Source organism: Rhipicephalus microplus, chromosome 5 (genome assembly GCF_043290135.1).
Source record: "Rhipicephalus microplus isolate Deutch F79 chromosome 5, USDA_Rmic, whole genome shotgun sequence".
Classification (NCBI taxonomy): Eukaryota; Metazoa; Arthropoda; class Arachnida; order Ixodida; family Ixodidae; genus Rhipicephalus; species Rhipicephalus microplus.
The window spans coordinates 68,873,153-68,890,704 of record NC_134704.1 but is presented as its reverse complement, the minus strand read 5'-3'; the positions used below and the strand labels follow the sequence as shown (position 1 = coordinate 68,890,704).

Here is a 17,552-nt window from a genome sequence, read left to right as displayed (position 1 = left end):
GGTTCGGTGTGTGACAATCCTGAAGCGAGAAACGACGTCAGCGGTAATTGAGTACGTAAATTAGGGTAACATCAATCACGCAGCCATGAAGTGCTCGGTAAAAAGCACAGCTGGTGCAATGAACGATTGTACAAATTTAAAATTGTAAAAATGGCGATGGTGGCAGTAACGTCGAAAGTTGCACGTTTCTGAGCAGCGTTTAATGACTATAGTCCCATGTTTTCCCAAACCTACAGAGAAACGATATCAGCATTATGCATTGAATACGACTTGTCTGTGCAATGCCTGCGTAAAGTAAGAATGAAATGTTCACTAGTAAAATGCGAACGTGACATCGTTGTAGTTATCGCATACCAAGCTGAAGGATATTTATGACGTTGGCTGCCACGGCAACCACATATTGGCTTTCGCGATATTGAGGTATTTTTTTTTTGTTAAGCCGTTGCTTTTGCAAACGGGAAGAGCGACCACCGTGCAAAGCTCAGTGACGAGTAAATATGTGGCTGTGAAACATTTGTATAATACTAATAACAAACTGAAACATTGCTTCAGAAAACGATGATTCATGATATTGAGAGAAACTGCAGTGAATGGCTCCGGAAAATTCGACCATCCAGTGTCACTTTACCGTTTACGAACGTCCCACAGTACACGGGCACATTTCCCATCCACCAAGATGCGACTGTCGTGGTGGGGATCGAATCGGCGGCTTTCGTAGAGCACCGCTCTACGTCGTTGTCAAAGTATTTTTAGTGGAGGTGATTACTTGAAAAACTTCGTTTGACGAAAAGCAGTGCCAAGACGGTGATTCGTTCGAAAGGTGTGCCAGTTGTCCCTGGCACGAGGCTACAGTGAAATCTGTACGGATCTCTCAGAAGTAATGCTTCCATTTTAAGGAAACGTATACGTCCCAATCTATTATTTCTCCTTAACTGTAACGTTTTCTCTAAGAGTTACACAAGGTTGCATCACAGTGATTTCTCTTTATCAACCTGTTCGACCATCGACTGCTTCTGCAGAACCAACTTGATGCAAATCTGAGTCGTTTGGACGGGGACAAACGCAAAACTCCAGCCGGCCACAATTTAACACTTCACATGGTGCACTTGTGCCCAGAAACGGAAATAACCCTCATAGCGCAACGATAGCTACGACAGCAGTAGTCGGACCTCGCAAGTCTGATCGTGGTTGAAGGACATACGCCATATTCCGTGCCCAACACCAAAGTTATCACAGGTTCTGCACTAAACAAGCTCAATTTTAACCTTGAGTGCGCAATCTTATCAGAACTATAGGTTCCCTTACCTTCCGGCTTTGCCTGTGCCGAGTGGAAACACGTGTAACAGTGTGTGGGTGAAGCTGGGTCACATGGAATCAAGGAAACAAGGGCGCTGCAATATTCAGGGGCTTTTGCTGTCTTTAGCAAGATTTGAAAACACTGGCTAAAACACTGGGTTGAAAACACTGTATGACGATGTAACCGAATGCATATTGCTTACTATATTCTGGTGTAAGTCTCTAATTTTTGTATTCTACTTAATTACATAATTAGACATGATTAATTACCTCGCTTTTGAAGCCACGAAAAAAAGCTAGCCAAAACTTCTGTCGATATTAAGTGTTCGTCATTGTTTAAACGTTCAATTAGGCAGTTTCATATACGTTGATCGCGCTTTTTTGCTTATTACAGATGCCTGTGACATGCCCACTTAGATGCCTATGCGTGTCATGATTTCAGTGCCTATGTTCAGCGTACAACAATACACTCCCCTCACGACGGCTCGTGACAGCGATAAGCAGAAGCATCAGTTATCGCTCGCGTTGCCACTACCAGAACTTGCGTCACAGCACCGCCACCACAATCGTCACCGCCCTGCAGAAGTCTGAAGACCCGGTCAATAGGTTACCAGTAAATGAGCGAGGGATTGTGGGATGCACCGTCTTCCGGTTCGAGAAGAGTAGACGACTTTAAACCGCTTCGCCGCAAGCCTCAGATTGTTCGGCATTCGCGCACGTGGTCGCCCGTTTATCTAAGTCCTGGTTAACCATGGTCGGTTGTTCAGCCGTTGGCTGCTCCAACTCGAGCGTGGAAGGCAAACGCAAGTATCATTTCCCATGTAATGAAGACACAAAAACGATATGGGCCGCAGCTGTGAAGAGAGCCTTTGAGTTTGGAACTTTGAAGTCAGAGTGGGCGAAAACCATTTTATCACGGATACGTGTATATCTCACATTGAAAAAAAGTTTACGCATGAATTTGCTGCGAATATAATATTGCGAAATAAATTGTCGCACTGGAGCGCCTAGCAAAGATATTGTGGGAACGAGCGGGCGAAATCTACCTGCCATACGAGATTAGCGCCGGCCAGTGCACCCACATATATGACAAAAAACGCGAAAGCTTCACGCAAGAGTAAGTTTACACGAAGTGCTGGATTAGTTCATTTGAGTTTATCTCAGTCAAACTGTGCGCCAGGATGGCACCCAAAGGATGAGGCGCGTTAAACAAGCGCAGGGTTTCGATTATTCGGCGCCGTCTATGTCTTACTGTATTGTTTATGTGCCACCGTGCCGTGCGGCTTGACCGAGATCAGCGTTCGAGTAAGCATCTGGCTTCGACTAAGAAATGCATCTTATAGCGCACTGAAAGCTAGAAAAAAAATATCTCTACACGCTCAATAAGTGTTGCGCGTCATGCCGATTGACTGACAATGTCAGCCGAAACAGCGATCCCGAAATGAACTCTTAGCACACTGCTCCAGCCATCCCTCATCCCCTGAGATCTTAAAAATGAAGACTTATTATCTGCAGTAAGGTATCATACAATAAAAACTGCTTTGTGTATCGACTGATCTGCTAGCCAAACTGACAGTACCCCCGAGCAGCCTAAAAGCATTGCAGATCATTTTAGTGCGATAAAAAAGTTTTCTGACCGTTAAAGAGTTTCATAGCTTGTCATCATCACAGTCAATGTTTGCAAAAAAAAAAAAACAAGTTCTAAAGCACTGACATTGCACGGCGAGGTGCTTTTTTCAACGGAGCAGTACAAAAATGCGCACGTGCCGCTGCTGACCCGTGTGGTGCGTCGAACTGGAAGCCGTCGTATCCCACAGTTCAATGCGATTGCCCATTTTACCGGTCACCTATTACTGTAGTCTTTTTCGCACGGAACGTTTGGAAGTGCTGCCATACGGCACGCAAGTAGGCATATCATGTGCCCCCCCCCCCTTTTTTTTTCATATTTATGAGCATCTATAGTAGGTCCATCTAGAACACTAATAATAGATCCAAAGTTAGTTGTGCAATCGGATGTTATGCAAAGATATCTTAAACTTTCTCATAGAACAGGCACAGGTTAGTTGCTTCAAAAGTTAGGTAATCCAACATGCCACAATTCAGAACACAAACGATACCATGACGCACTCCATACAATAGCAAGCAACATGTATTTGGTCGCCTCGTCTTAAAGTGCGTCAGCATATTTTTCAACCCTGGTAGGTGTGGCCCCGTGTGTAGCCTCGACTTACCGGCAATGCGGTCGGGTAGGTGTCGCTGCTCGGCGGTTACTGTGATCGAGTGCCAGTTCATAATGGCGATGGTGGTGGCTACCGCGGAGGACACAAGCAGCGCGGACAGCAGCGCTGCGCCGACCATCAAAGGCAGCCGGCCTCCCATCCAGTCGCCCCAGTTCTCGTCGTCGCTGCGCGGCACTGCGTCTGTCGTGGTGGCCACGTCCCGTCGAGTGCACTCGGCCGCACGAGCCTTCGGCTTCGGGACTGCGATGGCCTTGCTGGTGTTGGCCGCCGCACGAGGAGGCCTTTGGTCAGGTATGCAAATCTCATGGGACATATGCGTTTCAGAACATCAATTAGTAGTAACAAGCAAGAAAGCCTTAGAAAGTATAGGGGACGGTATATTAATTGATGTATGTTTGATGAAGGTAAATCGGTAAAAAATGTGGCGGTAAAATAGTTTCGCACTTGCAGTCACGCATGGCTCTACTAGTGACGTTCCCTATCACTCCCACGTTTAAAATGCGCGTGCATACATAATTAAGTGGACGGAAGAATTACAGGTGCCACAGCTTAACTGGTAAGAGCATCGGGTGCATCATCCGAAAATTGCGTGTTTGGTCTCTGCCAGCGACCGGCTAATTTTCCATTCAATTCATCTTCGGCAGAGATATAACACCCCCTATACTTTCTGCGGCTTTCTAGTCTGTTAGTTCTCAAAATGTTGCGCTAGGCAAAAACAAAAAAACAAAAACACTGAGCCCTTGAAAACGCCCCTTTCGTTGACTTGTGTGCGTTTCGGATACAGATGGAAGTGTACAACCAACCATTATTTTAAACCTGAACGCACGAGCGTTGACCACCCATTAGATAAGTGGCGTTTAATACGTAGTATCATACTCGATTTCATGCTATATTATGACTCGCGTGTGGGTGCTTTAAAGCCACACAGCCTCTCACATAATTTATGTCACAACTGATTGTCGTAGCTAACCAGACCTCAGCTTGGCAGCGTGGTTAGGGCTGTCGTGTTCTTGATATCAATCAATGCAATGTCATGACCTTTGTTTGCCAAGATATTGTCGTACTTTATTTGTAGTGTGCATATTAACAGCAAGCTTCACGTGGCATAAACGCGATTAACCTTCAAAACGTACTGTCTCGGTCTTGGGGCATACCAGACTGAATCTTGATTACTAGATGTACATTAAACCACTAGTTTATGAGTACTTGCAGTAAGTGCCCTCAACGACTTCAGAATAGACAGTTACATCAGCGTGTTTCATGTTGACCTAGAAATTTCTTTTCTTCGAGTATCTTGTACCATTTCGAGAAATCCATCCTTCACTCTCCCTCCATCTCCTCTACGAACAGAGCTTTCACTCGATATTACCTACGACTTCAAACACACACAAACCCATAAGCATCGCACTCTAAAAAGGAAAGCTGAGAATATCTTGTGAAGTCCCTATTCGTGCTACCTATGTGCTGAATCGCCCAACTAAAATTATTTTTTCCTGTTAAGTACAAACGGCCAAAGTCAGTTGGCTGAGCGACCGACGCGTAAATAAGCAAAAACCAAACGTACAGTACAGGAGTGCCGTCAATGTTCCACCAGCTGCTGGCAGTCGAGCTACAACTGGTGCTGGTTGTAGTGGCAGAACTGTAGGCTTCGCTGGTCGAGTAACAGGTCTGCATAAACGGAGAGTGCCCACAGGAAAACCACGGCCCGGACGGGACGGGGATAAACGGGTACGCCGGCGACGACACGCCAGTCCACTGCGTTGTGTTTGCGGTACGCTGCACGCGAGTAAAATGGGATGCTTTACGTCTCCGTTACTATTCGTGAATCTCAGTAAAATATGGATCAGTCAAGTTCTATATATCTGGACTTCAGGCTGTGTCAACGTGCTGCTGCTATGGACAGCGCAACGTCGGCGTATGTACGAAAGGACACAAGACGAGTGCCGACTCCAAAAAATTGGAATCCAACGCCCTTTTACTCTGACATGTGCTACCCTTAATTGATGCAACTCTTTCAACCATCCCCCGTACCATATCTCTATATCACAACTATTTCGCCAAGACCTTCACACATGTGAGATTCATTCTCGTCTTCCCTATCATTCACTATTCAAGGGTGGCACTCTCGATGGTTACGTGGGTAAAGAAACTCTGAGACGTTGAAAGAGCGCTGCAAGAAACAGCATGGGAGTAGAATCGGTGCCTTGTTCTTGCAAAATAACGTTAACCATTTCGGTTCTCCCACTATGAACTGGCCTTTTAATATCACACATTACTGTCACAGGAAACTCTGACTCTGTATAATAGCTTGGATATTCTATTAGTGGTATCGGGTATAACACACAGTGCGCGTCTTAGTGTGTAGATTAGTCAAAAGATGTTGATGTCATGGCACAAGTCATGCATGTATCCAATCACGTGCGCACGCATATCCGCTGTGTGGTGTTAATAAACAGCTGCTTGGCGGGCTCAGTCGTCATTGCACTTCCGCGGGCTTCGGACTCAAGTCCTATATACTCCTCGTGTCGCGGGCGTGTGTCAGGCCATCGTGTGCTTCCCATTGGACACCACCTGACGACACAACAGATGCTTTACGGATTAATCGCGGACTCTAAATTACACGATGGGTATACTTGAACGCCACAAAAACTGTCGTCATTAACAAAGGCGTGCGTACGACAGGGGTGGGGCGCAGAGTGGGTGGCCGCCCCCCTAACTCAACTAAGGGGGAACGCATGAAGTCAGACCCACACACTGACAAATACGAAAGGGGGCGCGAAGTAAGCCATAACAGGAAGGAAGGCGCTGCAGCGAACCTCCCCCCCCCCCCCCTGCAAAAAACCCTGCGCACGCCCACGGTTATTAGGCCTAACTGCAGTTATCGTTAAGACTAACTACATGTGCCCTTGCTTACGCTTCTTCCCACGTTCGCGATTACGGTAGCCATCCGCGGAGATGTCGGAGCCCTGTGACCGCGCAGGAGTCGACGCTGCTCGGCATCCGGTCGGGCAGATGAGCCTGCGTTTTGGCCCGGAGGCGCTGCATGACGACGTGGCGCCGCCAGCTGCGCCTCGGACATCCACTTACGGCGCTTTGACGCCGCGGGTCGCCGGTAGCTTGCTTCACGAGACAATGCCTTATCCTGGCCGGAAGCCGTCGGACCGGACTCGACGGAGTACGTGAGCTGCCCTTGAGAGACGCGTGGTGCGGCTACATTGGCAGCTGGGACAAGCCTAGTGGTCGGGTTGTAGTATGCCGTGAAGGTAGTTTCGCTGGCCGCGCTGTTGAAGACGCCGCCCTGGCGCGTCGTAATGTACGTGGGGTTCATGGGCACCCGGTGTTGCATGGTCGTAAGCTCGGGCGATTCTCGCAGCGCTCGTTTGGCGTCAAGCGCGAGCTCAGAACGAATGCACGAGCGCACGTGGTCCCTATGACAGCGAAGATGATGACAGTCACAATTCATTGATTAAAGTAATTCAACAACCTGAAGAGAATAGGCAGAGAAACATCGTGAAATCTAGCTTGAAGGCAATTCAAACGAGCCTGAAGATACCTGTGAGAGTTTTCACATGCGTGCGCCGTGCCAAATTTCGGGAACATTAAAATCAGACTTACGGTATTCACAGCTATAGCAGTGGCGGAATACCCAGACCTCTCCTTTAGTAAGTGTTGCTTGCTACTGGCTGACCGCCATGGTTGGATGTATGAATAGAAAAAAATATGATCTCTAGAAAAGCTCACTAGCACGCTGTGGGCCCCTCCGGCTGATAAATTATTCGCTTCATTATCTATACCTGAGTTTTCCTATTTATGTATCCTTGCTGTTCTGATGTTTTCTATATTTCATTTTTTTTCATCTTTCCATATACGGGAGCCCCGCCGCGGTGGTCTAGTGGCTAAGGTACTCGGCTGCTGACCCGCAGGTCGCGGGTTCGATTCCCGGCTGTGGCGGCTGCATTTCCGATGGAGGCGGAAATGTTGTAGGCCCGTGTGCTCAGATTTGGGCGCACGTTAAAGAACCCCAGGCGGTCAAAATTTCCGGAGCCCTCCACTACGGCGTCTCTCATAATCATATGGTGGTTTTGGGACGTTAAACCCCACAAATCAATCAATCTTTCCATATACGGGAGGCATACGTTTAACATCCTCCTCTACTCCACCATGTCTGGCGTCGCTATTGGCATAAATTTTTTTCAGTGTAATTCTAGAAAAGGTTTTTTTAATCAAGTGCGAGAGAACTAGAGGTACTCAAGACTGAATTAGGTGATATCGTAAAATAACACAGCAAAAAAAAAAAAATGATGGACAAAACAGACAAACGTATTCGTCTGTCGCTTTTTGCGCCGTTATTTTGTGGTCATGAATAACCAACCAGTCCGATTCAGCGCCATTGCTGATAATGGTAGATGTGTGCGAGCTTCATAATTTAGAAAGAATTAACTGTACACCTGTCCGAATAGGGGTATACGATATATAGCTAAACGAAAACTAGCGAACCGAAAACGCAATACCCTCGGAAGCGAGTTTCTCATTTCTTTGAACTATTGTGCTTTCTAAAAACCTTGGTATTTTTATACCATCTTTCTGAAGCCAACAATCGAGAGCATATTGTATATAGTCCAATAACGTTTTACGTCAATCAATCAATCGCATCTATATTAGACGTACTACCTGCAAATATGTAAGGACTCGTGAAGAAAATGTCTGTTCTACGGTCGATTCTGTTCTCGCAGTAACCGCTCAGTACGTTGAGGGAGAATTTTTCAGCAACAAATGTGGAAGAATTTTCTGTGATTTTAATGTAATTGCCGGATTTTACGTGCCAGAACTGCGATGCCCTTATTAACCTACTCAGGCGTAGTATCCACCCCAGATACATGGCGTAGTTAGGAATTAATTTGCGCCACCTTGGATTCTTTTACGGGGCCTCAATCTGCATATAAGTACAAGCTTCTCTTTCGTTTCACCTCATAATTAATAAGGAAATCGTGCCCTATGATCGAACCCGCACCCTAGAGCTTAGCAACGCACCGACTTCCCTGCCGAGTTATCATGGCACCTTCTGGAAGCTTCCACATGGCAGGAACGGCAACCGTTAATTCGGCCTAATATACCCGCGCAAATTCAGAAAAGCAATCGACTGAGATCGTCAAGGAAATCTAACGCGCGCCTTAGTCTGTGGATAATTATGTTTTGCAAGAAATCTGGATCCCGACTGCATTACTCTATTCAATAACCAAAGGTACAGAAGGCCCTATTTTCGTGTCTGCAAAATTAGACAACTGCACATGGCTTTTTCAATGCGAAAACATTTCTTAGTCGGGCTAGGTCAGGCATCCGTCGGGATCCACCCACTGCCCTCTCCCATAGCAACAGCTGCGGGCGCGTGCGCTTATCCTCACCCCTAGCAACCGGAGCATGTGGTGTGAGAGAGTGTAGGAGAGGTTAGGTGCAATGCTTTGCCGCTGCTTCTCTCGTCCTTCACTGCCCTGCCGTGGTGGTCTTGTGGCTAAGGTACTGGGCTACTGACTCGCAGGTCGCTGGATCGAATCCCGGCTGCGGCGGCTGCATTTCCGATGCAGGCGGAAATGTTGTAGGCCCGCGTGCTCAGATTTTGGCGCAAGTTAAAGAACCCCAGGTAGTAGAACTTTCCGGAGCCCTCCACTACGGCGTGTCTCATAATCATATGGTGGTTTCGGGACGTTAAACCCCACTTATTAATCAATCTCGCCCTTTACTCTCTCTCCTCCCTGCGCCCCACATTTCCATACGCTAACGCCTTACTCTAGACCTTTGGCTCGCTGGGCGCTTCTCAAGAACATCCGGAAATGTGTGCTCGAGACACCGCTTTGAAGCGCCAACGCCGAGCCGTGAACGCTGTTTGTTTTGTTCACCTCATAGTATTTTTTTACAGTGCGCCCAAGCTACTAGAGCTGGAAAGGCATACCGCGTTTCTCGCGACAGGAAAACGCCACGTGCGGCGAGCGGTCGGTGTAAGAAAAAAAACATTATTATTCGAACCCTGGGCTCTCATATGTGAAACGCCGTTACAGGCGCTACGCAATGGATTCGCATTTCCTCGAGATTCCCTTCGGGAGGTGGGGGCATTTTAGATGCGGAGCATCTTATACTCGCGCCTTGTAGTGCGCCGTCCGCACCGCTTCTCGAACATTCGACAGCTGACGCGCGCGCATGCGCCGTCGCGCCGTCGCCCACTCTTCCACCATCTGTGAGTCCATTCCTCCTCTACACACCGCCCGCGCTTCACTCCTCCACCATCTGTGCACCCTTCCTCCTCTACACACCGCGTTCGACATCTACAATTCTCCTGATTCTCCAGTGGACGCGCATGTGGCGTCGCGCTTCGAGAACATTCAACAGCTGACAGTGCATGCGCCGCCGTGCTGTATATATACTCAAGGTCGGCGCTCGCTCGCTCAGTTGCCACTCGTCGGTTGGTTTGTACGGCGCGTCGTCGTCCAAGGTCGCGGTGAAATGAATTCCAACGAATCCACAAACACAATGATCGACGTCCCTTCGACCAGCGCCGCCCTTTCGCATACGTGTGTACGTGTTCACTCATTTAACACCCCCTCCTACAACCACGTTAACCAATTTAGCCATCGACCCAAGTAAGTCGCAATTTAACACCCCATTTCACAACCACGTTAACCAATTTAGCCATCGACCCAAGTAAGTCGCACTTTAACACCCCGTTAACCAATTATATGGTCCGCATCCTCCTCAGTGTTCCCCCGAGGGAAGCTGCGGGCAATTTTTTTTTCTTGTTCTTTTTCTGAAGGTCTATAAATATCACTTTGGACCTACTTTATTTCAAGTACATAAAAACTGAATGTGTAGATTGGAAGTAAAAATTGAAGTGCGCGCGATGATAAAACAAAGTCGATGTTTACTGTTTAGCCGTTAAAATTTAATTAGTAGTCCCCGTCCGTTTCGGAGGAGTTCTGCTCGCTTAATAATAAAAAAAGAGGGGGGGGATGACATCAGTTTGAGCCGTTGATGATTGTAACTGTTGGAAACGCAAGTATGTAATGTGTTTACTGATTGTCCTGTCCGGACGGCTTTCTGCTCTCCCATAGTAGAGTACCAAACACTCTAAACCGCTACACAATTTTTCTAAGCACAATATTTCATCACCTTGCACTTCCATAGTAGAGTACATCGTAATCTAAATTGTCGAACATTTGTTCTCATCAAACTATATGGTGGAAACGTGGCGTAATTGATAATATGACTATTATATGATTCTTAAAGAGAAAAGAAGAGAAAAGTGAGTCCCGTGACTGTGTAAAATGCCTTTCCCGTCAATGTGAGGTGACCCTCACAAGCTTCCGCTGTAGAGTTCCTCTGTTAAATTTTTATCTCAACAAATTAGGATTTTCATTAACTAACCTATGTGTACTTTGCAATGAACCGGAAACAACACATCATTTTCTTCTCACCTGCCGCCGCTTCGCCTCACTGCGCCGAATAATTGCCAGTCAATACATCCACCCTATTATCGTTTGGAGCCAGTCAGTTGGGTGTGGGCCGCAGTGCTATTCTGTAAGCGCTACATAAATTCATTCAGGCAACCGGAAGGATACGCTGCTAGTGGTACTGCCAGATATATCCAATTCTTTCTCCCCCTTCCTCATTCTGGTTAATTTGTTTTATATATTCTGGTTTATCGCATTCTGCAATTTTTCACGTTTATTTAAAGGAACATTATTGTTGTTCCTATCTAATTTCTCTTTATTTTTAGCAAGCGTTGTAAAAAATGATTTATTATGAGGTACAGTGTGGCCAATCCCCCATGTGGGTATGAGCGAAGATCTCCTAGGAGACAAGACAAGACAAGTGCGACACCTCAACAGTAGCTCACAAGGGTAGGGGTTGAGGAGGGATTAAAAGGATAGGATTAAAAGGTAAATAGATAGAGGAAGGAGAGAGCGAGGCACAGGCACAGCGAACGACAGAAAACGACGGAAGTAAGGAGAACATAGGAAAGATGGACATGGTCGCAGGAGTCCGAGGACGGGCCACCACTCAGCGAGAGCTCTTGTCGGCGGCAGGAGATGGCGTAGGGTGAGCCATTCGGCCAGAGCTGCGATGTCGTCGGAGATCGCGGGGGCACAACCGGTTATCACAGAATCCAGAGAGTGAGTCTAGTGTGTCTGGAATGTGTTGTCGCAAACCGATAGGCCGTATATTCGACACCCATTGACGGTACATTATTATAAACACATACGAAGTGCTATTTATTGTTCACCACTTTTTATAAACGCGGTTTCGCGGGGAACGTGATTTTTAAACTTGCGGACAGCTGTCGCGAACCGCTGTTCTATAGTACCGTATACATGTTACTGTCGATCGTGAATCTTTTTCAAGGCGAGAACATGACGTAGCTTTTTTGGCGCTCCCATCCGCCGCACTTGGGCCTGACTTTGCGGGAACGTAAGGGCGTGCAGCCGTTATGTAATGTCTCGCAATCCACCGTCCAAAAGCACACGTGGCCTACTCCGAGCAGGCGATCACCTAACATTAAAGGCTGGTGCACACTGGCAACTAGCAGTGGTCGCGCGACCATTTGCGACTGGTCGCAAACAGTCGCGAACGGTCGCAAACGCTCGCAAAGCGACTGCTTTGGCTAGTCGCTTCCTGACCTATTTTTCAGTCGCGCGACTGCAGTCGCAAAGCTGCTAGAACCAATCAGCGATGCTCAATTTTTGTTCTGTTTTTTCATTGCGCTGGCTTCCTGCCGCCAGATGCAAACGAATGCATTCCTCTGCGTCTGTGGCACCATGGGCACCACGGAATACTTGGCTTGGAGATGGCGGGGTGCAGCAGCTCGAGCAAAGTGTCGAATTGACGTGGCGGTATTCGCAACAAGGTAAACACCGTCAAAGTAAAGAAAAAATAAATTGTGTACTGTTTTTTCGCCGTATTCAGAACCGTTTTATTGTCTTGAACTTGATTTGTCACCGCCTTCAATGCAGCGAGTTTGGAACGCGTTTGTGCTTCATGCCTTGGCAACGACTTAAGACACCGCGTTCGAGAGGCGTTTTGTGCTGCATTGTTGGCTGTGGCAAGTCAAGTTAAATTCAGGGACCGTTTCTCAATACGTACGACTCTCGAAAATACTCCTCGTCGTCTCAGCGCAGCTCAGGAGGCAGGCGGCTTGCATGGCCGGCCAACTCCCGCGATCGAAAGGACGGTCACACCCACTACCGGCTCTTTTTATTTGAAGGCATCTGTGATGCCAGCGCTGACACCATGGTACAGCGCATCAGCACCATGACAATGTCTTGTTCTTCGCTTGAATCGAACTTGACGCTGTTGGGAACGCTGTGCGAAAACGGACGAAAACAATAAATACGGCGCGCCCGGTTTGAACCGCTCACTGGCGGTGATCAGCTGATCGGCGCCGGTCTCTAGAGTTCTCGCTGATAACGAGATCCGGACGTGACTCTCTGCTTTTGCGACTTCCGGTCGCTCACATGCAGCTCCTCTCGGTGTGAACATCAGTCGCTTTTCGGTCGCCAGTCGCAAATGGTCGCGCGACCGCTGCTAGTCACCGGTGTGCACCAGCCTTAAGGCGTCATCGTGACGTAAGGTGATGATGTCATCAATTGACTCGCAGGTCGCGGGGTCGAATCTCGGCTGCAGCGGCAACATTTTCGATGAAGGCGAAACTGTTGTAGGTCCGTGTGCTCAGATTTGGGTGCACGTTACAGAACCTCAGGTGGTCGAAATTTCCAGAGCCTTCCACTACGGCGTCTCTCATTACCATATCGTGGGTTTGGGACGTTATACTCCAAATATTTTATCATCAATATTCCTAGAGGCTCTGCGTGCACCACCTGAGGTGAATAAAGCTACAGTGGAGGCCCGAGTGCCACCAGGAAAGCTACTAAATGGGCACCACAGGTGGCCGCTATACGCATTCTTAGAACAGTCATGTCTGGCAGCGGCACCGTATTTGACGGTTGTGGCATCAGACAATATTTATTTTTGTAATCTGGTTATTGAATTATCTCGGGAATCAAATACTTTCTCCAATTCAAAGCTACATATAGGGCAAGCTATGATATCTTGTCAAACACATTTACACGGTTTCTGTAGTATCTTGCAGTTTTGATTTCAGTGTTTAGGTTGGCAACGCTGTGTCCTTGTGCATGTATATATGTGTGGGACGTCTAATAAAACGGCAGTATAAATGCAACCGCTACCCGGAGTGTGTCGGTCACATTACTCCTTCACTACAGTTTCTACTGAAGACGAAATTCTAAAGAGACAGCGGAGGTGCTGGACCCTTAGGTAGCCCTCGTCGTTGCTGTTTTGCTAAAATTGTCCCTTGCTCTCTTTCTTCAAACCGTTTCTCTCTTTTTGTCTCTTGTCTCTCATTTTCTGTGAAAGTCTTTTCTTATTTTTTACTTTTATTTTTTTCCCTCTATGTTTGTCTTCCTCCGTCGTTCCAGCTTTCTTTCTCTATCTCACCATTTCTCCCTTTTTTTTCTCTATCTTTTTGTATTTCTGACCTCCTACATATCCTCACTTTTATATACCTATGTTTTTTATTCTCCTTGTTAATCTCCTCCTTCTTTCTGTCAGTTGTTCTATTGCCTTCCTGCTATGCTATGCTTCACTATCGCCACTGTTCTTTTTCCTTCTCCCTCGTCTTTATATCTGCCATCCTCACCCTCACTTATCTTTCCCAACCACTTGCAATACAGTAAAAAAAAAAAAAAGTTATGCTGTTTATTGTTGATTCGCCTGGAGAGTGGTGTGGTTAATACGCTCGCCTTGGGATAGCGACTACGTGGGTTTGAATCTCACCGCGTGAAGAAATTTTTTTCTCCTAGGATTTTTCCTATTTCTACATGGTCTCGTATAGTTTCACTAGATGGAACTCTGTCGCTATTGTCTATGGGATCTCGAATGCCCGGTTCGTCGGCCAGCATGGGAATGATGGGTAGTTCACGAATTTGTCTAATATTTGTTCTTCTGGCTTCATTTGGCTTCGTAAGTCTGAATGCGGTTTACCGCAATACCAAGGTCAACAAAGGTTTCGCAGTTACACTTCCTCTACTTGATCCTTGTAGGCTCACCAATTCTGATTGGCTCACGAATTTGACAATGTTCCGTTCTTTTATTCGAAATAAAACCAAACACAAAAAAATCAAAACCACACGTGCGTTAGACGCCTGCAAGCACGAAGACGACGAGACGCACAGCGTTCTACATTTTCCCTATTGAACACCTCGCAATAACTTCAATGGTGCACCTCATGTGCGAAATGCAGTATAGTATAACAAGTGCAATGAAAGTCGGTAAGTGAACAACGCACGAAGTGTGTTGGCAGCTCCGTTAATTCGACAGGTCTCGTTATTGGTTCATCAGAGAAATCGTAAGCACGGAAAATTTCGTTCTATTATTTGTGCGAATTGACGCAGAACAGAAGGTTTGACTACGGTCCAGTCGTCGTCGACATCGATCCACGCTGCTGCCTGTGCGGCAACGTTGCCTCGTTGAACCACATCCTCTGGGGCTGCCCGGAGGATCCCCCGCCCGCCGACCTCCTTTGCTCACCCCCCACCGAGGGACAATGGGAGGCCCTTCTCTCCAGCAACGACATAGACATCCAGACACGGGTCCTGAAACGAGCGGAAGAAGTCATCGAGAAACACAGCCTGGCAGCCTTCGTGGCTTAGCCTCCCTTACCCCTCACCCCTTCGACTAATAAAGTTGTTACTCACTCACTCGACGGCGCCACCTTGCAGACAAGTTCACACGTTGCCCGAGTCGAGAACCGGTTCGCACCAGCCAGGCACCTGCGTGCCTCGAACAACCGCCGCGTCAGCCTGAAGCACCGCCTGACTCCTCGCGACCCCGACGAGGGCGCCTCTGCCGCGAAGAAAGGGAACTTCAGCTCAGCGCTGGCACAGGGTGTGGAGCGTGGTGGAGCGCACGGCGAGTTAGTGCAGTGGGCGTTGCACTTCTCTGCTGTGGCGAACACTGTGCTACCGTTGGCAGGACATTCACCGTTGGGGAAGCTCCACGGCAGGCACGCGGAACCATCGAACCACCACCAGCTGGAGCGGAAGTCCTGCCTGCTCCGGAAACACAAATGATGTGCGCAGTTATTCATTATTTAAAAGGTAGCTCTTAGCTGCTTTACAATCCGACTTGCACAAGAAGCATGCAGCAAGGAATTCGAGAATGTGGCTATTTTTTTATGATACGTGGCTGGTCTGCAGCCGATAGCGTGTATTGAAAAGGAACGTGCGACGACATTCTGGGCCAAGACACGTTGTTCGGATGAGTTAGCGCTTGATGAAAGACTGAACCGAACCCCCTAACCACTCCCCCCACCCAAAAAATACATATAATATGGAGCATGTGCAAAGCACCATCCCGTATAAGCCAGCACATAATTTTCTATTCTCCTGAGAAGTAATACATGTACAAAAAACACAACATAAATCGAACAGCTATAGGTAAGGAAAAGCATGGGGGACGTCAACTGTCGTCTTTAACCGTAGTTTACTGATTGTGATGCAAATCGAAATGAACTAAGTTAAACGATTCTACCATTAACACTCGTGACATTTGGTCCAGTTTAATTCACTTAAATTTATACTGCAATTGTTACATCTCCTCATTTCCGACACGCACTAAATAATTATAAAGTTCTGTATAAAAATACAGGACAAGCTTGGGAGAACTCCCAAGTGCCAATATTTTTTTCGCTAGGAGTAAAACGTCATCGCACTCAGGGCCTCAGTTACGTAGAGCACATTCCCAAAAATCGCATCAGCATTTGCGGCTTTGCACTCTTAAGCCACATACCATATAGCACAGCCTAAGTTGTGAAGCCATACGAAAACCCTAACCACAACAGGTAATACGCGTGAAACGAGCCAATAATATGGTGATGTGCAAAGACTCCATCTGAATCGCTAATACCCCATCGTACCCAAGCACAATTTGTTTGCTCTCGGAGGTGCGTGGTTCTCATTATTCACTTTATTTTATCTGAAGTCGCTAGCCAGAATTGAACGCTTGTGTTGAACGATTGCCGTTAAAAATTGTGTTCAGAAAAGTGGTTAACAATTTTGAGTACTTGGTACTCTAGTATGAGACACCATAAAGGTGCCCCGTGTGCCTCACGCTTGATGATGCTTTGTTGATGAAAATTATTACGTGAACGAGCTCATGCAACTGCTGAAGGACGTGTGTGGTTACGGCGAGAGTTCCTTTTGGTTTAGACAATTTCATTTTAATGTCACAATGCGGGTAATCATGTCACATAATTCTAGAAAAACTTCACTGTCACGGCGTTCGCGGTACAGTTTCCGGCTTTAATAAGAAGCTACTAATCAAATCGGATACAATTTGTATCAATAAACCGAGAGCTACTATCAGCCACGAACGTTAGGAGTGGTGTACCTCGAGGTAGCATTTTGGGGAATCTATTATTTAATATTTTTATCAATGATATCGTACGTGTTCACAGCTCTGTAGAATATCTAATCTATGCAGACGATACAAGTTTATTTTTTCTGGAGAAACTGCTGATGGTCTCATTGTTTCAGCTAATAAAGTACTAAATAAGATATATACCTGGTCTGTGGCGAATTCTCTATATATCAACTGCTCTAAAAGTAAGGCTTTACTGTTCCGTGCAAAATCAAAATCATTTGAAACTTCTTACAAACTAATACCTAATAACGTCGAACTTAATCTTTCTCGAACGGTTAAAACTTTCGACGTCCATTTTCACGAACACATGACATGGAATCACCATACCGAGCACATTAGTCACAAACTTTGTGAAGTTTTAGGTGTGATGCGTCGAGGCCAGAATATACTACCTGCGAAGCTGAAAATGCTCATTATACAATGCTCTTTTTTCCTCTCATTTACATTATTGTCATCTTGTATGGTCTACAGGCTCTAAAGCATCATCAAAGAACCTGTCCGTATTACGAAAAAAATGCTTTGCGATGTATT

At 46.8% G+C, this 17,552-nt stretch overlaps 1 protein-coding gene across 1 annotated transcript in view; it reads left to right on the top strand.

The window, feature by feature from the left end:
* The first annotated feature begins 3,243 nt into the window (after positions 1-3,243).
* LOC142817823 (uncharacterized) overlaps positions 3,244-17,552 on the top strand; it is a 79,168-nt gene continuing 64,859 nt past the window's right edge. The window contains exon 1 of the mRNA XM_075895641.1: positions 3,244-3,827. Coding sequence (XP_075751756.1) covers positions 3,533-3,827 — 295 coding nt within the window. The 5' untranslated portion in view covers positions 3,244-3,532. The remainder of the gene's footprint in view (positions 3,828-17,552) is intronic.